Here is a 24,096-nt window from a genome sequence, read left to right as displayed (position 1 = left end):
AAGCTGTTTTAATGTGCTTGGCAAATGCTTGGGGTTTTTTCTTTGTCCAGAACAGGTAGCAACGAGGCCAACCTATGTGTGACATTACAGGTCTTCGTGACATTACAGCAAGAACCCTGAGCAATATGAAATGTAGTCTAAGTAACTGAGCACCCTGGGAGGCAGGAGAGACAGTTCAGCTTGAGGGGAAGTGGGGGACATCATTGTATCAGATGTTTCTTAGGAGGAAGAAACCTGATTCATCATCTGCTTGACTGTGTAGCTTGAATTCTCTTTTGTACTATTCCTTTCATTTAGCTCTACCTTAATAGCCATGTTGAACTTTTCTTGGCCAAATCTTTTTGGGCCCAATTGATCATTGTACCAGTCTTCTGGAATACAAAGTTGCTTCCTGCTGTGTAATTGCTAACATTCTCATTAGATAATTTGCTGTAGCTTAATCTTTAATCTATGTTAGTAGGTTTTAGGTGGAATCATTGTGCCCTTTGACTAATTTAAGTATTTAATTTTCATCTTTCCTTGGATCCATTTGGCCTCTCAAATGAACTGAGATTTCTGTTACAAACAAAACCAACCAAAACAAAAAAGATCAATGACATTGTCTATTATAGAAGAAACTAATAAAATGTCTCTCTGTTTGTGACTTTGGTTATATATCATATCCATACAGATTTCTCTGAAGGTTTTGGTGTAGAAATCTTGTGGTTCAATGATATTTCTTTGTTTCCAAACCATTTTAGCTACTTAAGACAAAACTGCAGGTGTTTTATACAGCTGCAAGACTCAACAGTATCCGGGATTTGCTGAAAATTGAGTGGAATCTTATTCTGTGTTGTGTACCAGAGTTATAGGGAGGACAATGCCTGCTGGATCTCTGCTGCTTATTTCTGGGGACCCATATTAGGTATTTGCTTATAAAGGGGAGAAGTTTCTGTGATTTATTCACTCCAAACCAATTTTGCAAAATTGGTATTTTACCTCCATTCATCAGTGCTTGACATTTAATTTTTGCCCTTCTAAATAAAACTATTTTGAGAAGGTAAGCATTATGAATTTAAGGATGAATTATAATGCATCTCAAAATTTTAAATGAATTCCTTTGTGCATTGTCAAATAAGGGCACTCTATCTTTTCCTCTGGGAAGCTCCATGATTCTGGAACTGGGTACACAGTGCTCCTAGATGTTTGAAGCATGAGTTTGCTTTTGCTCATTTGATTTTTGCTTTTGTTGCATATCAGGATAATCTACATTAGAATTTGTGTGTGTGTGTGTGTGTGTGTGTGTGTGTGTTAGTGGGGTTTGAACTCAGGGCCTTCACCTTGAGCCACTCCACCAGCCCTATTTTTTTGATGTTTTTTTTTCGAGATAGGGTCTCATAAACTATTTGCTTGGGCTGGCTTCGAGCCATGATCCTCTTGATTTCTGCATCCTGCATAGTTGGGATTACATGTATGAGCCACTGGCACCAGGCTTACATTAGAATTTTTTTTTTGTCAAACAATTGAAGAGGGGCTGAAGTAGCTGGGTCATAGTTTAACCCTAGCACTCAGGAGGCTGGGGCAGAAGGGTAGAAGGTATCAGGCAAGTCTGGGATACATAGTGAGATCCTGCCTTAAAAAAAAGAAAAAACAAAACTAGGACTGAAGTAACCTATGAATTCTTTGCTCTGGAAGAAAAGTGAAAGAGCATCAATGCCACCACTTGCTGATTTTATTATTTCCTGAAGCTTTGGATCCATAAGTCAAGGTTCATCATTTCAGTAATTCCCCACTTATCCACAGGGGATACTATCTGAGCCTCCCAGTGAATCCTGAAACCACAGGTATTACAAGACCCTATATACTACTATGTTTTTCCCTATACATCGGCATTGTAAAACTAATAATAAAATAGAGCAATTCTAATTACTGTAATAAAATTGTCAGCATAAAAAAAGAACTTACCTGCAAAGAAGTTCTTTATTCATTAGTAAATTTATTTTATTTATACCAGCATTTAATACACACTGAAAGCTATGAATAATAGGTAATGGGGGAAAGGGTAAGGGAAGGTAGGAGAGGAGGCTGAACTGACCAAAGTACAATATATTTAGAGCTAGCATGTATTGAGAAACTACTTTGAACACTTACTTTGAAATTAAAAATGAAAGATAGGATTTTAAAATAGGCACCATGGGAGGGGGTGGCTGGGGCACATGAATGAAGGAGATAAAGGTAAAGGAATATGGTTGATGGGCTTTGTATTATATACGTACATATGTGTGTGTATATATATATGTATATATACATGAAATAAAACAATAAAACCTTTTGCATTTGTTTTAAGTGGGGAAGGGAGGAAGTTGAGGTGGGAAATGGTTGGAGCCATCTCACTAATGTACAATGTAAGGCTATCTGGATTAACAGTCAATCTCCCCTTTACACTGAGTATATGCTAATAAAAATGAAAAAAGAACTAGTATTTTCTCACAAAGGCTAGCAATACATAAAATGCTGTGCTTGATAACCAACATTACACAAAAACCTAAATGATGCAGTGTTGCACTTGTTCTCAGAGAAAGGATACAGAATGCTAGTGGAGAAAGAAAGTCATTCCTCCTTAGTCTTTTCTGCCAACTTCTCCTTTAGATGTGGGACACAAATCAAGTACGTATTGTTATTTCCCCCTTCAGTCAAGAAAAAAAGTTTGTACTTGGACTAATTCAGCCACATTTTCCATTCAATTCCCCAGAAAATCCTGTGATGGCACTATTGAGAACTTGCTGATCTTTCATCCTCCATGTGCTTGTTCCTGTTTTCTTTCTTTGTAAGTTAAACTTACTGGTTAAGTGAACATTAAGCTTCAAACCTATATAAATAGTAAATGCAGTGAATTAGGAATAGGGGCCATCCCACTAAAGAAAGTAATAGGATTGCTACAAACACATGAAGTAAGTGATAATGAATACATAGCATTGCTGAACTGCCTAGCTCATGGTTTTTCTCCATAAATCTTCAGAGAGGATGAATGTAGGAATGTAACAGGCAGTTGATCTCACTGAAGGAAGACAGACTGGAGGAATATTTGAGTAATTTAGAACTAATTATAATAATGATCAACAAATCAACAAGATAAAAACCTAAATAAAGGCAAGAAGTTCTGAGAAGTGGACAGAAAATCCAATGAGAAAATTAGAGGTTCCAAGGAAAACAATTAGGAATTCTACAAAAATTCTTCAGCAACTTCCAAGATGTGCCCAAATTTCATACACTGAAGTACAGTAATTAGCTGTGGTCTCTTCCCCCCAAAAGAACTTATAGAATAGTAGAAGAGAGAGGTGATAGTCAAATTGTCACATTTAAAATTTATAATGACTTGATATGGTCAGTGCTACAAAGGAAAGCTGAGTGTATTGAAACATTGTAACAGAAGAGGGCTTTGTCCTCTGTGGGTCACTTCTGTTTCTCCTCCTGTCAGTAAAGGTACATTTGCCTCATTAACTGGATGGCTACACAGGGTTCTGTGAACTTGGAGGAGGAATTTCCCAGAAAATGTTCTCTGAGCTAAGATCTAAAGAGTGATTAAATCTGCAAGAGAGGGCAAGTAAAAAACACTTTCTGATCAGAGGCAGTGGCATACACAAACACTATGCTGGAACAGAGCCCAGTATATTAAAAGAACTTGAGGAAAGGGAGGAAAATAACTCTGTGTGAAACAAAGTTTCAGAGACAAAAAAAAAAAAAAAAAAAAACAGTGATAATTCAGAGCCTCATTAATCACTTTAAAATTACTGTCTCTGTGTTAGTCTGTTTAGGAAATTTTACACAGTTTAAGAAACATTTTATTTCAGTATATGTTGGCAGAAAGATATAAAGTCAAAGTATTTGCTATAATGGGAGAGTAGTTCAGATGCTCACATAGACAAATAAAATCCTTGGACTAGAGAATTTTGAGACAGTTGGTCAGGGACAAAAGAAAAGTGATGGTCACCAGTTCAGAGGAATGCTACTAGAAATATGAGTGGGTTTAGGCCCTCCTTCAGTTTACCTGAGGCCATCAGAATAGATCTTCTGTTTTGCTTTTTAAGCTTCTCTACCTGAATGCACACTGAAAGCCACACTGCAATTCTCATTAGCAGTTGATGCCCCTCCCTGCAACCACATGTATCTTCTGGGAACTCTCAGATGCTTAGAACAAACAGAACAGAGTCAAAATGAGAATAAGAGGAACCCTCATACACTGCTGGTGGGCGTGTAAGCTAGTACACTTTAGAAAACAATATGGCTGTTTCCATAACTTGGCTATTGTGAATAGTGCCACAATAAACATGGGTGTGCAGGTGCCTCTGTAGTAACCTGTGTCACAGCCTTTTGGGTATATCCCCAAGAGTGGTATTGCTGGATCAAATGGTAGATCAATGTCCAGCTTTTTAAGTAGCCTCCAAATTTTTTTCCAGAGTGGTTGTACTAGTTTACATTCCCACCAACAGTGTAAGAGGGTTCCTTTTTCCCCGCATCCTCGCCAACACCTGTTGTTGGTGGTGTTGCTGATGATGGCTATTCTAACAGGGGTGAGGTGGAATCTTAGCGTGGTTTTAATTTGCATTTCCTTTATTGCTAGAGATGGTGAGCATTTTTTCATGTGTTTTCTGGCCATGATGCCCCACCACTGACGAATGGATTAAGAAAATGTGGTATCTATACACAATGGAATTTTATGCAGCCATGAAGAAGAACGAAATGTTATCATTCGCTGGTAAATGGATGGAATTGGAGAACATCATTCTGAGTGAGGTTAGCCTGGCCCAAAAGACTAAAAATCATATGTTCTCCCTCATATGTGGACATTAGATCAAGGGCAAACACAACAAGGGGATTGGACTCTGAGCACATGATAAAAGCGAGAGCACACAAGAAGGGGTGAGGATAGGTAAGACACCTAAGAACTAGCTAGCATTTGTTGCCCTTAACTCAGAGAAACTAAAGCAGATACCTTAAAAGCAACTGAGGCCAATAGGAAAAGGGGAACAGGTACTAGAGAAAAGGTTAGATCAAAAAGAATTAACCTAGAAGGTAACACCCACGCACAGGAAATCAATGTGAGTCAATGCCCTGTATAGCTATCCTTATCTCAACCAGCAAAAACCCTTGTCCCTTCCTATTATTGCTTATACTCTCTCTACAACAAAATTAGAAATAAGGGCAAAATAGTTTCTGCTGGGTATTGAGGGTGGGGGGAGATGGAGGGGGCGGAGTGGGTTGTAAGGGAGGGGGTGGGGGCAGGAGGGAGAAATGACCCAAGCCTTGTATGCACATATGAATAATAAAAGAAAAAGGAAAAAAAAACAATATGGAGGCTTGTCAAAAAAATAAACATAGATTTGTCATATGATCCAATAATAATATTCCTAGGAATATACCCAAAGGAATGTGACTAAGGTTATTCAAAAGCACCTGCACACCTATGCTTATTGCACACTATTCACAATAGCCAAGATATGGAAACAGCCAGATGCCCCACTACTGACGAGTAATAATGAAAATGTGGTGTTTATATACACTGGAATTTTATTCAGCCACAAAAAAGAATGAAATTTTGTCATTCACAAGTAAATGGATGGAACTGGAGAACATCATCTAAAATGAAGTTAGCCAGGCTCACAAAGACCAAAATTGCATGTTTTCCCTCACATGTGGATTATAGACCTAAAACAAATGCAGCAATATTATTAGACATGGGTCACACACTGAGGGGGAAAATGTGCATGGGAGGAATAAGGAAAGGGAAGGAAATATAAAACTTGAATGTAGTTAATGTGCTCACTGTAAAGGAGCGAATATAGTAATCTTAAACTGGCAGGGGCCACTATGGGAAGGGGACCGGGAAGTAGAAAAGAGGTCTGGCAGAGATGAACCAACATGGGTTGCAATACACAAGTGCATGGAAGCAGTGCTAGGAATTGCTCTGTATAACTATCTTTACTTCAAACTAGCAAACATGCTGTGTCTTTCTCATTATCTCTTAAGTTTTCTCTTCAAAAAATTGGAAAGCAAGATGGCAGAACAGGTTCTGCCTGGAAGTAGGGAGGAGGAGGAGGGGTGAGGTGGTCCAAACAATGTATGCACATGTATGTAAATGTAAAATCGATAAAATAAAAGAAAGAAAAAATGATGATGAGAATAATAGATCCCCACTCTGTAAGATTAGAGCATTTTATTGCAAATGAGATTAAGTATGCTGCAAACAATGTAGTAACTTCTATACCATTCAATTTAGAAATGATTATTTGTTTTCCTAAGTAATTACTCTAAATATTATTAATCATTGTATCTCAGATAACACTTTGTCCCATTCTGAGATATCATTTTTGCCTTCTCGAACATAACTTTTTAATGAATAAATGTTGCAAAATCATTGCAAAGTAAAACAGAAAAAATAATGAAAGTAGTGAAAATCTCCCCAAATAAGATTACACAGCTTAAATTTACATGAATTGTTTTCTTTTTTTTTTATTATTCATATGTGCATACAAGGTTTGGGTCATTTCTCCCCCCTGCCCCCACCCCCTCCCTTACCACCCACTCCGCCCCCTCCCTCTCCCCCCCCCAATACCCAGCAGAAACTATTTTGCCCTTATTTCTAATTTTGTTGTAGAGAGAGTATAAGCAATAATAGGAAGGGACAAGGGTTTTTGCTGGTTGAGATAAGGATAGCTATACAGGGCATTGACTCACATTGATTTCCTGTGCATGTGTGTTACCTTCTAGGTTAATCATGAATTGTTTTCAATTTTCCATCCATACATGAACACATTTATATGGAAAGAAAATAAGTGACTATTCAAAAGGCTATTATTACACAATGGAGGATTTGGTGGAAAGTGAAGAGGATGTAACCTCAGTTCCAAAGGTCAGAAAAATTATGGTAAGAATGCTTAATGATCTTAACGGGGTGCTCAAATAGGACATACAAAAACACTCAATGAATCCCAAGAGGACACAGATGAAAAAATCAAGATGACACAGAAAAAAACTAAATAAACTCAAAGAGGATTTCAACAAACTCCAAAACAAAACAAAGTAAGTTATATAAATAAAAGATAAATTAAATAAAGAAGACAGTTCAAGAATGAAATTGGTGTTTAACAAAGATGGAAAACCTCCAAAAAGAAAATCAAACTGAAAACCTGGAAACAGATTTCCTTAAGTCAAATACAAAACACAGTTGAAAGCCACTCTAGCAGACTGAAATAAGTGGAAGACAGACTTTCAGGTCTCAAAGACAAAACAGATATTAAGGAAAAAAAAACCAGATGAATACTTAGACAAAAGACTAAAGAGTTATGAAAGGAATATGTAAGAATTCTATGACTCCATCAAAAGACCACATCAGTGAGTCATGGTCAGTGAAGAAGAACAGGTGCATGCACAGGTATAAATAATACATTCAACAAAATAATACCAGAAAATTTCCCAAATCTTGAGAAAGACATGCCCATCAAGGTACAGAAAGCCTCCAGAACACCACACAGACATGACCAAAGTAGAACCTATACGTGGCATATTACAGTTAGAGCAATTAGCACAAAGAACAAGGTAAGAGAGAAAAATCAAATAATATATAAAGGTAAACCCATCAAAATAAAAGCAAGAAGGGAGGAAAGGAAATCAAAAAATTTCTGGAATTTAATGAAAATGAAAGTACGGCCCACCAAAATCTATGAGACATGGCAAAGGGGAAAGTTTATAGCCATGAGTGCATATATTAAATACACAGAAATATCTCAAACAACATAATGCTATATTTCAAATTCCTAGAAAAATAAGAAAAAGCTAAACCCAAAACTAGAAGAAGGAGAGAAATAATAACATAAAGGCCAAAATCAATGAAATAGAGAACAAAAACAAATCCAAAAAACATCAATGAATCGAAAAGCTAGTTCTTCAAAAAGAAAAATTGAAAAAAAAAATCTAGTAAATCTGACTAAAATAAGAAGGGAAAAGACCAAACTCAATAAATTGGGAAAAAAAGGAAAATCACAACAAACACCAAGGAAATTCAGGTAATAATTAGGGACTACTTTGAAAATCTATATTCAAATAAATGTGAAAATCATAAAGAAATGGACAAATTGCTAGATATATTTGACCAACCAAAATTGAACCAAGAGGTTATAAATCACCTAAATAGATCTATAACAAGCAATGAAATTGAAGCAAAAGAGAAATATCAAGGACCTGATAGATTCACTGCTTAATTCTACCAGGCCTTTAAAGAAGAACTAATACCAACAATTGTCAAACTTTTCCATGAAATAGAAAGGTAAAGAACACTGCCAAACTCGTTCTATGAATCCGGTATTATACTCATCCCAACACTGGACAAGGAAACAAAGAAAAAAAGAGAATTATAGGACAATCTTCTTAATGAACTTAGATGCAAACATCCTCAATAAAATATTGGCAAACTAAATTTAACAACTTATCAAAAATAACACACACCATGATCCAGTTGGTTTCATCTCAGGGATGCAGGGATGGTTCAACATATGCAAATCATTACATGTAATACAGCATATTAATAGAAGCAAAGACTAAAATCACATGAGTACTTCAATAAAAGTCATTCCAACAAAATTCAACATCCTTTCATGATGAAAGCTTTGATGAAACTAGGAATAGAAGGAATGTACCCAACATAATAAAGGCTATGTATGACAAGACTATACCCAACATCATACTAAATGAAGAAAAACTGAAACCATTTTCTCTAAAGTCGGGAATGAGACAGTGGTGTCTACTCTCTCCACTCTTATTCAACATTGACTTGGAATTCCTAGCCAGAGCAATAAGGCAGGAAGAAGAAATAAACAGAATACAAATAGAAAAGTAAGAAGTGAAACTACCCCTATTTTCAGATGCATGATCTTATACCTAAAAGATCTAAAAAATTATACTAAAAAACTCCTACATACCATAAATACCTACAGCAAAGTAGCAGGATACAAAATCAATTTACAAAAGTAGGTAGGCTTTTTATATATCAACAATGGTTTGACTGAGCAGAATATGGGAAACCAATTCCAATTACAGTAGCCTCAAAAAAATACCTAGGAATAAACTTAATAAAGGAAGTGAAAGACCCCTATAATGAAAGCTATAAATCATTAGGGAAATAAATCAAAGAAGACTACAGAAGATGAAAAGATCTTCCATACTCATGCATTGGAAGAATCAATATTGTGAAAATGCTTATATTACCAAAAGCATTCTACATGTTCAATGTAATCCTCATCAAAATTACAATGACATTCATCACAGAGATTGAAAAATCAACCCTAAATTTCATTTGGAAGCACAAAAGGCCACAAAGAGCCAAGGCAATACTGACCAAAAAGAGCAGTTGTGAAGGTAGCACAATACCTGACTTCTTACAATGCTAGAGTAATAATAATAAAAACAGCTTGGAAGTGGCACAAAAGCAAACATGAAGACCAATGGAATAGAATAGCAGACTCAGATATGAGTTCTCATAGCTATGCCCACCTGATTTTAGACAAAGGAATCCAGAACATATGATGGAGAAAAGACAGTCTCTTCAACAAAAGTGACTGGGAAACTGAATATCTGTATGCAGAAAAAAAAAAACTAGATCCATGTCTTTCATCCTATACAAGCATCAATTGAAAGTGGATTAAGGACCTTAATATAAGACCTGAAACTTTGAAACTAGTACAGAAAAAAGCAGGGAATATATTGTAATTAATAGGCATAGACAATGACTTCATAAATAGAACTCAAATGGCTCAGCAACTAGGAGAAATGTTTGACAAATAGGACTACATGAAGTTAAAAAGCTTCAGCCCAAGAAAAGAAATGGTCATCAGATTAAAAAGATAGCTCAAAGAATGGGAGAAAATCTTTGCCAGCTTTAAATCTGACAAGAGAATAATAACCAGAATATACTGGGAGCTCAGAAAAACCTCCCCCAAAATCAATGACCCACTGAAGAAATAGATAAATTAACTGAAAAGTCTTTTCAAAGGAATAAGCCCAAATAGCCAAAACACCTGAAGAAATGCTCAACATTCCTAGCCATAAACGAAATGCAAATCAAAACCATATTAAGATTCTACCTCACTCCTGTTTGAAAGGTTATCATCAAGAACATCAGCAACAATAAACATTGGTGAGGATGTGGGGAAAAAGGAATCCTTCATACAATGTTTGTAGGAATGTAAATTAGTGCAATCGCTATGGAAAACAGTATGGAGGTCCCCAAAAAACTAAAACTAGAACTACCATATGATTCAGCAATACCACTCCTAGGAATATGCCTAATAAGTCAGGTTGAAATCACCATAAGAAGAGGAGAAAGGTAGAAAAGGGAACAAAAAGAATGATTGAGGGGTAAATTCAACTATGATGTATTGTTAAAACTTTTGTAAATATCACAATGTACCCCCAGTACAACGATAATAAATAACAATAAGTTATACAAAAAAGAAAAATATATTCTAAGCAAATGAAATACAAAAACAAGCAGAAGTATTTACATTCATATCTGAGAAGATATCCTTCAAAATAAACTTAGCCATAAGAGGAGGATAGTCATTTAATACTGATGAAGAGAGATATTATTCAATAGGAGATCCCAAGAGGAGATACCAATTACAAACATCTACACACCAAATATCAACGCACCCAATTTTGTAAAACAAGCATTATTGAACATAAAAGAACTGATAGATCCCATCACAAAAATAATGAAAGATTTCATTACCCTTCTCTTACCAATGGATGGTTAACCCAGACCAAAAAAGAATCAGCAAAGAATCTTCATAATTAAATAACACTATAGACCAAATGGGCTTAACATCTAAAGAATATTTTACGGAACAGTTGCAATGAACACATTCTTCCAAGCAGCCCATAGAACTTTCTCAAAATAGATCATATTATACATCCTAAACAAAGTGTCAAAAAAGTAAGAAAATTGAAAAAACCTAATTATCAGTAAATCCCAGAAAAAATAAGGGACAGTAGAAAAAAATTTAAACGTATGAAAACTGAAACAATACACTGATGGATGATCACTGTGTCATCATAGAAATGAGGAGAGATAAAAAAATCATAAAATCAAATGAAATTGAACACATTTTGTCAAAACCTTTAGAACAGAGCAAAGGTGGTGTTCAAAGGAAAGTTTACACTGGATGCCTACATTAAAAAGTCAGAGAGATCTCAAATAAACAAAATAACTATGTATTTCAAAATCTTAGAAAAGCAGGAAACAACTAAATTCAAAATTATTTGGCATACAGGAAAATCAAGATCAGGGAAGAAACTAGTGAAGTGGAAACTAAAACAAAATGTTAAAAGTCAATGAAATAAAAGTTATTTCTTTGAAAACATAAACAAGATTGACAAACCCTTAGGCAAGCTAGCCAAAAGATAGAAGAAAAGACAAATTAATTTAATTGGAAATTAAATAATAAATAAAATGAAGTAATGAATATAAATGAAATGAAATAATAACTACCAATAAAATTCAGATGATAATTAGGAAAAATTTCTAACCTTATATCCTACACTGGAAAATGTAGAAGAAATAGATAAATATCTAAATGCATAAGACTGCCTAAATGGACCAAAGAGCATATAGAACTCTTAAACAGATGTTTAACAAGCAATGAGATCAAAGCAGTAATAAAAAGTCTCCCAGCCAAGAAAAGTCCAGGACCAGATGGATTTACTATTAAATTCTACAAGACTATTAAGGAAGAACTGACATCAATGTTTTTAAAATTATTCCATAAAATAGAAAGGGAAGGAATACTACCAAACTCACTATGTGAAGCTAGTATTAACCTGATATCAAAGTTGAATAGGACCAAACAAAAAAAGAAAATTATAAAACAATTTTCTTGGGCATAGACACAAAAATTCTCAATAAAATTCTTGCAAACAAAATTCAACAATGCATTATATAGATCACACATCATGACAAAGTTGCAAGGATGACTTACCACATGCAAATAAATAAATATAAAGCATAACATATAATCAGTGATAAAAATCACAAAATCATCTCTACATATATAGAAAAGGCCTTTGACAATATCCAACATCCTTTCACAAAATAAGGCTTGAAGAAATTAGGAATACTTATATAAAAGAGATAAGGAAAGGTAAGCAATTATTTACATTTTATTCTTTAACATTGGACATGTGTAATATTTCAAACCAATTGTTGCTTATATGAAAGTAACTTTAGTGTGACTAAGGTTTCTTGAGCTGGATTAGTTAGTATCCACTAGATTTCTAGCAAGATTGACTAGCTTGTATAATATTATCATAGTATTTCAGATTAGATATTCTTACACAACAGGAAATATGCTGTGGTTACTGGTATCACCTGCCACTGGAGACCTTTTAGAATTTCTTAATAGTGCAGTCCACATTGGTGTGGTGATTTATAGTTTTCAACTACAAATGGGGAGATGATTTTCAAACACCTATGTTGATAGAAAGGAATGAGAGGTAAGGGGAAAAAATAATGATTCCATTACAAAGTACTATTCTATCTCACATATAAAATATACCTTCCTTCCACCCTACAACCTTTTGCTGCATTATCTATGTACTTCTTTCCAAAAAGGACTTAATGTGTCTAACAAGAAAAGTCACAAACTACTAGTATATAAAATAAAAAAGAAAGAAAAAGCAAAATCAGGATATAAAATTTGACAAAGATTTCAGAAATAAAACAACTTTTTCTCAGCTTTATGAAACATCGATATTAGGGGAAGCAAAATAACTTATGTATCTCTGACTATGGAAAAGGAAGAAACATTCTTTCTTAGGAAACCCCAATGTGGTGCTGTTATATGAATTTCAATAAAAATCCTTTCTTTATAGACAGAAAAGTCAATCAGCATTCTTTTATTTGAAAAAAAGCAGTGAGGAGGGTCCAAGATGGCAACTAGGGTGCAGAAGCAGACAGAGTGAGCTCCATAAATCAAAAATCTTGCTGAGATGCTGGAGCTATACTTGCAGAAATAAAGCACCAAGAAGTATCAAAATTTCAACACCTTGAACCCCTAGCCTGTAGAAAGGTTCTCCACACCATGATACACTGAGAAAACAGAAGGTCTCCTGCACCACCAGACACCACCTCCAACCTGCATGGGAGACATTGGACAGACCAAACAGGTGAATGCCAAGCATTGTGCAGTACTCCCCCAGTCACCCCTGGGATAAACCAGCATAGCCCCCTGGGCAGACAGACCCCCCCCACCCTGCAAAAAAAAAAAGCTGAACAATAAATAAAGAACTGAAAACTAACTCACAGCAGAGGGAGCGGGGTTCTGTAGTGCACCGGAGAAGAAAGGAGGGGTAAGATGCTGATCTCCATGCCAACTTTCAGTAAACAAAAGCTGGAAAGGCAGAAAAGCCAACATTGGGTCGGTGATAAGCTGCTGCCTGAAATTAGGGCAGGTAGCAGTCGGCAAAGCTCATATCCTGAGCCAGTGAGCAACATCCAAAGTCAAATAGCACTGTAAATTTGAACAGCAATCAGCAAACCATCACAACACACTGACAGCAGGAGGCCTGCAGACAGATCACGGACCTTGCCCCAGAAAAAGGGGGTGAGGCAAAGAAACAAGCCCCCAGTAAACCAACACAGTGAAAACCCAGCACCAAAGCAGGACGGCTGATGGTCCACAGAGCTTATCCCCTAAACCTGAGGACAAGCCAGACCTCACTGAGGGAGGAGCTGACTAAGCAGCTGCCACTGAAAGACAAAAGAAAAACTGGCCAGTCTCCCCAACCACCTGACTAGACTAAGACAGAGCTTCTGCTTAAATACCAACACCAGGACTGGATGCTGAAGCAGTAACATCTGAACTACTAAGACTGAAATTCTATTGTTTCTGAACCTGGAGTTTTTTTGTGGACAGAAGCTCAGAACTTGAAGATAAAATGGAAATTAAAGGAAAAACTGAAGAGCTATTAGTCAGACAACTCAAGACCTATGAAAGGAATATGCAAGAAAACACCAACTCCATCAAAAGACCAAACCTGAGAATAATGAAGAAGGAGAAGAGGTACAAGCAAAAAGGATTTGTAATATATTCAACAAAATAATAACAGAAAATTTCCCAGATCTAGAGAAAGGTATGAAACCTCCAGGACACCAAATAGACTTGACAAAAATAGAACTACCCCACAGCATATTATCATTAAAACAACTAGCACAGCAACTAGAGAAAGAATATTGAAGGCTATAAGACAGAAAAAAACAAATAACATACAAAGATAAACCCATCAAAATCACAGCGGATTTTTCAGTGGAAACCTTAAAAGCAAGAAGAGCATGGAGTGAGGTATTCCGGGCACTGAATGAAAATAACTTCAACCCTTGGAAACTCTACCTAGCAAAACTATCATTCAAAATAGACGGAGCAATGAAAGTCTTCCACAATAAGTAGAAACTAAAACAATATATGACCACCAAGCCACCACTACAAAAGATTCTCCAAGGAATTTTGCACACTGAAAATTAAAGCAAACACAAAACCATTAAAGGACAGGCAGCACCAAACCACAGAAGAAGAAAAGTCAAGGAATCAGAGAGTAGCATTGATTCAGCTGCACACAATCAAACCCTTAAACAGCAAAGACAACTAAATGACAGGAGTCACCACATACCTATCAATACTAACACTGAATGTGAACAGACTAATTCCCCAACAAAAGATACCACTTGGCAAACTGGATTAAAAAGGAAGATCCAATATCTGTTGTTTGCAGGAGATCCATTTCATTGACAGAAACAATCACTGGCTTAGGGTGAAAGACTGGAAGAAGATTTACCAAGCCAATGGCAGGAATAACAATACTTGATCATCTCAATAGATACAGAAAAAGCCTTTGACAAAATCCAGCACCTTTTCATGATAAAATCTCTAAGAAAAGTAGGAATAGAAGGAATGTACCTCAACATTGTAAAGGCTATATATGACAAACCTATAGCCAACATCATACTTAATGGAGAAAAACTGAAACCATTTCTCCTAAAATCAGGAACGAGAAAGGGTACCCACTATTCCCACTCCTATTCAACACAGTACTGGATTTCCTAGCCAGAGCAGTTGGGCAAGAAGAAGAATAAAAAGAACACAGATAGGTAAAGAAACTGTCAAAATATCCCTACCTGCAGACAACATGATCCTATATCTTAAAGACCCAAAATCTCTACCCCAAACCTCCTAGATACCATAAACAGCTACAGCAAGGTGGCAGGATACAAAATCAACTTACAAAAATCAATAGCATTTCTATACACAAATGAGCGAATTAAGAAAGAATATATGGAAACAATTCCATTTACAATAACCTCAAAAAAAAAATCAAATACCCAGGAATAAACTTAACAAAGGATGTGAATAACCTCTACAAGGAGAGCTACAAAACCCTAAAGAAAGAGATCGAGGAAGACTACAGAAGGTGGAAAGGTCTCTCGTGCTCATGGATTGGTAGAATCAACAGTAAAAATGGCTATACTACCAAAAGAAATCCACATGTTTTATGCAATTCCCATCATATTCCCAATGACATTCATCACAGATATTAAAAAATCTACCCTAAAGTTCATTTGGAAGCACAAGATTCTGCAAATAGCCAAGGCAATACTCAGCAAAAAGGGCAAAGCTTAAGGTATCACAATACCTGACTTCAAACTATATTACAAAGCAATAACAATAAAAACAGCATAGTACTAGCACAAAAACAGAAATGAAGACCAGTGGAACAGAATAGAGGACCAGGATATGAATCCACACAACTATCCCCACCTTCTTTTTGACAAAGGCACCAAAACCATACAATGGAGAAAAGACTGACTTTTCAACAAATGTTGCTGGGAAAAGTTGTTATTTGCTTGCAAAAACCTGAAACTAGATCCATGTTTATCACCCTGTACTAGTATCAACTCAAAATGGATAAAGGACCTTAACATCAGATCTGAAACTCTATAGTTAGTACAGGAAAGAGCAGGGAATACTCTAGAAGCAATAGTTATAGGCAAGAACTTCCTCAATAGAACCCTGCAGCTCAGCAACAAAGATATAGGATGGACAAATGGGACTTCATAAAACTAAAAAGCTTCTGCACAACAAAAGAAATGGTCTCCCACAGAGTGGGAGAAAATATTTGCCAGCTACACATCAGACAAAGGACTGATAACCAGAATATACAGGAACTCAAAAAACTAAACTCTCCCAAAATCAATAAACCAGTAAAGAAATGGACAACTGAACAAAACAGAACTTTTTCAAAAGAAGAAATTCAAATGGTCAAAAAAACACATTTAAAAATGCTCACCATCTCTAGCCATAAAGTAAATGCAAGTCAAAACCACACTAAGATTCCACCTCACCCCTGTTAGAATAGTCATTATCAAAAACACCACCAACAACATGTGTTGGTGAGAATGTGGGGAAAAAGGAAATCTTGTACACTGCTGGTGGAATGCAAGCTAGTGCAACCACACTGGAAAACAATATAGAGGCTTCTTAAAAATCTAAACATAGATCTACTATATGATCCAGCAATCCCACTCCTAGGGATATACCCAAAGGAATGAGACTCAGGTTACTCCAGAAGCACCTGCACACCCATGTTTATTGCAGTGCTATTCATAATAGCCAAGTTATGGAAACAGCCAAGATGCCCCACCACTGATGAATGGATTAAGAAAATATGGTATTTATACACAATGGAGTTTTACTTAGCCATGAAGAAGAGTGAAATCTTATCATTTGTAAGTAAATGGATACAACTGGAGAACATCATCCTGAGGGAGTTTAGCCAGGCTCAAAAGATCAAAAATCATATGTTCTCCCTCATATGTGGACTTTAGATCTAGGACATATGCATCAATGTTGTTGGATTTGGGTCACACACTAAGGGGAGAGCACATACAGGAAGAATGGGGATAGGTAGGAAATCCTATACTTGAAAGTTTTTGATGTCCCCACTGCAGAGGAGCTAATTCAGTAGCCTTAAAATGACAGAGGTCAATATGGGAAGGTTACTGGGAAGTAGTGAAGAGGTCAGGTAGAGATGAATCAATTCTGGTTGTAATATATTTGTGCATGGAAGCAGTGCTAGAAATCTCTGTATAGCTATCCTTATCTCAGCTGGCAAAAACACTTTGTCTTTCTTATTATTGCATATACTTTCTTCAACAAAATTGAAGAAAAGGGCAGAACAGGTTCTGCCTGAAAGCTACGGGGGTGGGGATGAGAGAGAGGGGGTGGGGGGCAAGGGGGAGATATGGACCAAACCATGTATGCACATATGAATAAATGAATAAAAAAAAGAGATTGAAACAGTCATGAGTTTCTGGTGAGGAAAAAAAATATATGATTTGTAGGGAAGGCAAGAATGATGTTCAAAACTAATAAAATCATAGCATGGGACTTGGGCTTGAACTCCAGGTATCACATTTGCTGGGAAGGCACTCTACAGCTTGAGTTCTTCAGGTTTTTGCTGAAGTTAATCTGGAAATAGTGTCCAGGATGACCTGTACCCCATCATTCCCAGTTTTTTTCCATTATTATAGGGGTTTCCTCAGAGAGGAGTTTTGCTCCTTGGGACCCTCAGCAGCCTCAGAGTTCAAATCAGGGGTGAGCTGGACACCCAGGGTCAGACAGAGGCTTTTACCCTGAAGACACCTGGTACCCTGTCTGTGCTGCCCACAGTCTGGGCCCAATCAAAAGCACTGGGGAACCCATCCCTGCTCCACCAAGATGAACTGATGGTGGCAAAGACCTTTAGGAGCCTGGACTCTGTGGGCCACTGGGTCTCCCAGTCCAACACTGCCCTGCCTAGGCGCAGACTTTGCTGGGCCTCCAAGGACATGGCACAGCCAGGTGAGAAGAATGGATTTCACCCAAGGGTTATGGAGGCCCTTAGGGGCTTGGAGAGCTGGAAAGGCTGTCTAGGCATCATGACACTGCACCATCATTTTAGGCTATCAAACTGTTCAGATGTGTGTCTAATTGGATGAGACCACACCCTGTCCATACAAGGAGCAGTGAAGGCCAAGGGTCCTAGAAATGTGAGTGGAAACCCATAGAGAGTGGGTACAAGCTTGGCTGCCATGGGGTGTTGGTCTTGGTTCAACAGGAGAGAAATTAGAATGACAGGCCACATTTGCCGGTTGGAAATACCCACCAGAGAGTTAGCAGTCTGTGGAGATTGCCTGTGTGTACAAATATAAAAAGATCTGATCTCAACCCTCCTTCCCCCAACCTTTTAATAACATCTGGACATTCTGAATGTAAAGGTTGGAGAGATATGATAAATTAGAGGTAGAAAAGGACAGGTCTTAGAAATATCCATGTGTTTTTAAAGGTCATAGAAATGTCTTCTGAAAGTGACTTTTGGAAAGGAGTTGTTAGACCACCCCCAGAAGAGACAACAGGAGAGACACTGGTCCTAGTGTGTTGAGTGGGTTAGGAGATGTACATGAAGCAGATGACCATGATGAGAAAGAGAAAGGTCCAGATTGATCAGATAGAGAAGACATTTTTTGAATTACAAACATTGCTTTGTGTGTGCACCTTAGTCTTCACTACTGTATACCATAGTTGACTATGCTAAGTACTTTTTTGAAATATCTAGCCTTTTAAGATGTTCTGAAGTGCCTAATGTGCTTTTAAAGTAGGAGTAGTAAAATAACACATTTTGTAAATATATTTAAGTTAAAATTCATATGAATGTTACTTTTGGGGAAATAGTCAAACCCCTAGAATTATATGTATTGTTAGTGCCCTGGTTCCCAGGAGGAGGAAATGCCAAGAGCATTAAGCCAGTACTTTTATTAAGGAAGAGTAAACTCCTAGGAAAATCTGTCATCTGAAAATCTGAGCATTATAGCCCACTGGGTTGTTAGAGAAAGCTTCTAGGCTAGAATGCTCATATTTAGAAGACACTTTCAGGTTACAACTTGTTACATATGTGCAGTTATTATTGAAGACTGTTGTGTACATAGTGAACAAATTGAGACCTTGCTTGAATCATGTAGTCTGTCTAGATATTTAGAAGTGCCCAATTTATGCTAAATGTAGAAGTAGTAATATAATATTTTTGCAAATTGATTTCTGCAAAACTTCATAGGAAATGCTGTGTCTGGGGAGTAAAATTATGAAACCACCTTTGTGAGCAGTATGGTAGTTACTATGTGTACTTGTTCAGTGGTTTAGAGGAAATGAGAGTTAACCAATTGCAAAAGGTACTATGCTAGTGTGTTCATACCTGGACATTTTCAGATGCCATTTTCTGTATATTTTATGTGTTTTGATTTGTTGTGTATATAGAGTATGTAATTGACAAATAAGTCCAAATTTTGCAACATCTGGTCCCTAAATGTTAAAGAAGTTGCCAGTGTATGACACAGTAGTTAGCAAAATTTGTACATTTTGTATACTTTGTGTTGAAAAGCATAGGAAAGCTTGTCCTCTATAAATGACTTTTGGATATGGATTTGTTCAAACATTTCTAAACATTAAATATTATGCCTATACTTTTCCACTGGTTTGAAGGCAGAGAGAAGGATGTGAGAAGGGAATGTTTCAGGCCAAAAAGTCACATTTAGATGATACCTCATATTACTTATTAATTAGTCCTGTGTGCATAACAGACATGTTTAAATATGAAATACCCACTCCTAGATATTTAGAAGTACTTGTTGTATTTAAAAGTAATAGTATGTGTAAATGGCTTTTTAAAAACTTAGGAAATACTGTGTTTCAAAATTGAGTTATAAAACCACTTCTGAACAGTATACTGTCTGGACTTCTTCATCAGATTGAAAAAGGTGGGCATTTTGTTAGTGTGCACTAGAAGATTTCAGCATATCCATCATCATATATATTATATGTGTTTCACTTAACTTTGGTGTGCCGTATTTATTGTGTATATACACACACAAATGAGCCCTAATTTTATAATATGCAGTCTCTAGATATTAAAGAGGTTGCCAATGCATAACAAAGTAGAGTTGGTAAACTAACACATGTTGTATACTTTGTGTTAAAATTCATAGAAAGGCTGTCTTCTGAAAAGGACTTTTGGGAAATGAAATTGTAGTATCTATAAATGACATGTGAAATTGTAACATCTATAAGTGGCACATATGTATATCACATGCTATGTAGGAGAGAAGGCCAGAAATGTTCTTACTTAGAAGACACTTTCATATATAACCATTGTTACATTCATGTAGCTAGATATTTAGCACTACTGTGTATATAGTAAATGAACTTAAATCTTTATTTTAAACATCTAATCTTTCTAGATGTTTAGAAGTGCACAAAGTTTGTTAAAAGTAGAGATAGTAAATAACACATTTTGTAGATATCCTTGTGATAAAATTCATGATGAAACCTTGTCTTTTGGAAATGGAATAATGAAAACACTTCTAAGCAATACACATTATATTTGTGCTGGCTCAAAAAGGGAGGAGGAAAAAGTACAAAGGGTTTTATACCAATGTGTGTTTGGTGAAGCAAGGTTAATAATTGTACCTTGTGTCTATGCATTTTGTTTTATTTTTCTATGTATATAATGTATATAAAAGACAGATGAGTCCTAATTTATAACATGCAGTCTTACTTCTAGATGTTAAGGTGAATGGCAGTGATGACAAAAGTAGAGTTAGTAAATTGAGTACACTTTATGTTAAAATTCATAGGAAAGACTGTTCTTAAAACCACTTAGAAAGTGAAATTGTTAAAAATCACCTGAAAATATTACAGATGCAGAAAGCTGACCATTGGGTTGATAGAGATGGGAAGGGATCTAGGCTAAAATGCTCCTTTCAAATTATGGCCTTAGTTAGGTGTGTGCAGTTTATTCAATTCTACTGTGCATTTACTGGGAAACTTATATTCTTTTTGGAAACGTCTAATTTATCTAGATGTTTTAAAGTGTATAATGTGGTAAAACCGGTCGGCTAACATAAAGGATTGAGTATGCTCACTGTTCACTGGGTAGTGGCAGGGGTGGGGTGGGGAAAGAAAATAAACAGAGGGGGACTTTGCTCTGTGCTTGTTAGATTGGTTCAGGCTTTCTTACCACTGTTATATATGTTTTTTTTTTTTAGTTAATATTGCTAGATATTAAAGGATAAGTCCTAATGCCTAAAGTATGGTAGAAGTTGGAAATAACCCCTACATAAATATTCTTTTGCTAGTTTTTAGGAATAACTGTCTTCCAGGAGTGATCTTTATTAATACACTTCTTGGAGCTAGTGTCTTCATGAAATTAGTCACTAGAGTGGTAAAGAGGAAGGGTGTCAGAAGGACTTTTTGCTACTATCTCCACATGTAGAAGATGGATCTCAGTTATAACCATGAGTCCTTATATGCATTTTTGGTAAAGTACTTTTGTTTGTTGTGCACAAAGTCCATTGTTGTACAAAAAACTAAGCTTTATAGGTGTCCTGAGGTAACTGTGGATGGAAAAAGTAGACTTACTGAAAGCCAACCTAGTTATAATCAACAAAGAGATACATTGCCTCTGGGCAATGTGAAAAAGGATCTGTTCATTAGACTGGCAGCAGAGGGGCAGAAGGAATCCTGGAGGGAGAGCTGTGTGTAGGTAACCACAGATTTAGTTTGATGAGAGCCATTGATATGCCTGAATATTCTAACTGTAATATAGGGATACATTAATTCTGTGAGAACATACCTTTTTGCTAATATTTTAGTAATAAAGATATGATAATTAACTATCTTAAAATTATATGTATTATACTCTGTTGCTTTATTTATAATCTTAAAGCATTAAGGGAATGCAGTATTTTAATTTTGATTCTGTCAATACTCTATCTAGAGTCCTGATGCCATTTCTGTCTTCAATGAAATTTTTATCCCCAAAGAAGGCAAGATTGAATTTTTTTCTAATGGATTGTGTTTGTGTAATGTATTATTGGTTATCAAAATATTCATGTAGCTTTGAGATTTTGAACTGGTGAGTATTAACAATTTTCGAAAAGCAATGCACATTACCATACATCTCAGTTATCTAAAATGGAGCATTGTGTGCACATGCAGGATCTAAGACATATCCAATTGAACTGCTTATGACTTTGTTTTTTGTTTCTTGAGTGTTTTGTTTTGTAATCCACATTTCAACTTAAAGATTATTTTAAAAACCTTAATAAAAGATTATTTAAAAAGAATTAGCAAAATATCTTCTTGGTAACCTATTTCATTATAAAACACAGGGAAATACAAAAGCATATATATATGTGTATATATTTAAAACAGTGAGATTAGATTGATTCTGGATAAAATTTACTTTGAAGTACATCCTTTTGGGGTACAGAAGGGAATTTGTCCTATTAGATGGAGTTTTAAACTTTGGTAAGGCTTTAGATATTTTCAAAGCTTTTAGACATTTTCATTCGGGGAAATACATTCCTCTGGGCTGATTTTACATTCTTATTCCTCAGGCTATAGATCACTGGATTCACTTTAATCATTTTAAGTATACATTTTATCTTATCCTTTATGCTACCAATTATTATCTTAGTATTTGTAGGCCATGAAGCACATGTACATTTTGCCTTACTATTCCATAGTATCCAAGACCTATGGACTAGACTACGTTAAAAACTTTAACACTTAGTTCAAGAAGAATCAATTTAGAAAGTAACACATATGTACATGGAAGCAATACTAGGAATCTCCCTAGATAGCTATCCTTACCTCATCTAGCCAAAACCCCTGGTCCTCCTTATTAATATTTATACCCTCTCTTCAAAAAAATTAGAGATAAAGGCAAAACAGTTTCTGCTTGGAAGCAAAGGGGTGGGGGGGTGAGGGAAGGGGGAAAAAGGAGGGGGATGGGGGAAGGTGGGAATAATGACCCAATCACTTTATTCACATATGAATAAAGGAAATTAAAAAATAAATAAATAAATCCCACCCCAAATTTGACCCATCTTAGACTATTACTTGAGCCACTAAGCCTTAGCTGAGTAGTTTCCCAGTCAGTTGCTGTCAACATTCCTTCTTCCAGTATTCATTTGGCTATCTCTCCTAGGAAATGGGATTTCTACATTCCAAACAACAAAACTCCATTTAAAAACTAAAGAAGACCTTCATAAATGGAAAGATACCCTATGTTCATGGATTTATTATTATTACAGTGTCATTTCCTATGGAAATGCAAGAGATTCGGTCAGAATAGTTAACTCAATCTTGAAAACAAAGAACAAAGTTGGAAAACTAACAGTTTCCAACTTCAAAACTCAATGTAAGGTACAGTGATCAAAACAATGTGGGTACTAACTTAAGAATAGATATATAAATCTATGGAATAAAAATTTGCATCCAAGAGTAAATCCATGTATTTACTAAAAATTGACTTGGGTGCATGTCAGGCAACCCACAAGAGAAAGTACAACTTTTTTTTAACAATCAAATATCTAGATGCAAAAAATAAGTTGGACCCATTCAATCAAAATGGATCAGAGATCTTGATGTAAGTATGAAAACTATAAAACTCTTAGGAGAAATTCAGGAAGATATCTTTGTGACCTTTGATTAGAAATATGAAAGCAAAAGCCCTAATGATGAAAGAACAAATGAATGAATCAGATAGTAACAGATAAAATTAAAACACAGTAGACTTCAAAGAGCACAATCAATTCTTTATTGGATAATGAAAATTTTCTACAATTACACAGTAGTGATGATTGCATGACTTTGTGAATAGACTAAATATTAATAAATAGTAGCTGTCAATGAGTGAATTTTATGCTGTGTAAACTATATCTCAATGTACTTTTGACAAAAATTATTTGCTTATTTTCTGTATGCTATTTTGGTAACATTTTATGAGATGTTCATGAGGTGAGTGTCTTTGTCATACCAAAATTATTCCTATTTCCATACATTTGCAAGTTTTGTCAGCACTTATTTCTATCAAAATGAAAAATAGATGTTACTGAAACTAGTTTCATTTTAGCAATAAATATTTATCCATGAATAAAGAATAAAGATTTCTATTAAGAGATCTATTTATTGCTAATAA

At 35.8% G+C, this 24,096-nt stretch overlaps 1 protein-coding gene across 1 annotated transcript in view; it reads left to right on the top strand.

The window, feature by feature from the left end:
• The first annotated feature begins 6,841 nt into the window (after positions 1 to 6,841).
• The window catches only part of LOC109677373 (von Willebrand factor A domain-containing protein 5A-like), a 78,524-nt gene continuing 61,269 nt past the window's right edge, over positions 6,842 to 24,096 (top strand). The window contains 2 exon segments of the mRNA XM_020153371.2: positions 6,842 to 6,904; positions 17,612 to 17,947. Of these exon segments, the coding sequence (XP_020008960.2) occupies positions 6,842 to 6,904; positions 17,612 to 17,947 (399 nt within the window).

The sequence above is a fragment of the Castor canadensis genome, chromosome 2 (assembly GCF_047511655.1).
Source record: "Castor canadensis chromosome 2, mCasCan1.hap1v2, whole genome shotgun sequence".
Classification (NCBI taxonomy): domain Eukaryota; kingdom Metazoa; phylum Chordata; class Mammalia; order Rodentia; family Castoridae; genus Castor; species Castor canadensis.
This window is presented reverse-complemented; position numbering and strand designations above follow the sequence as displayed.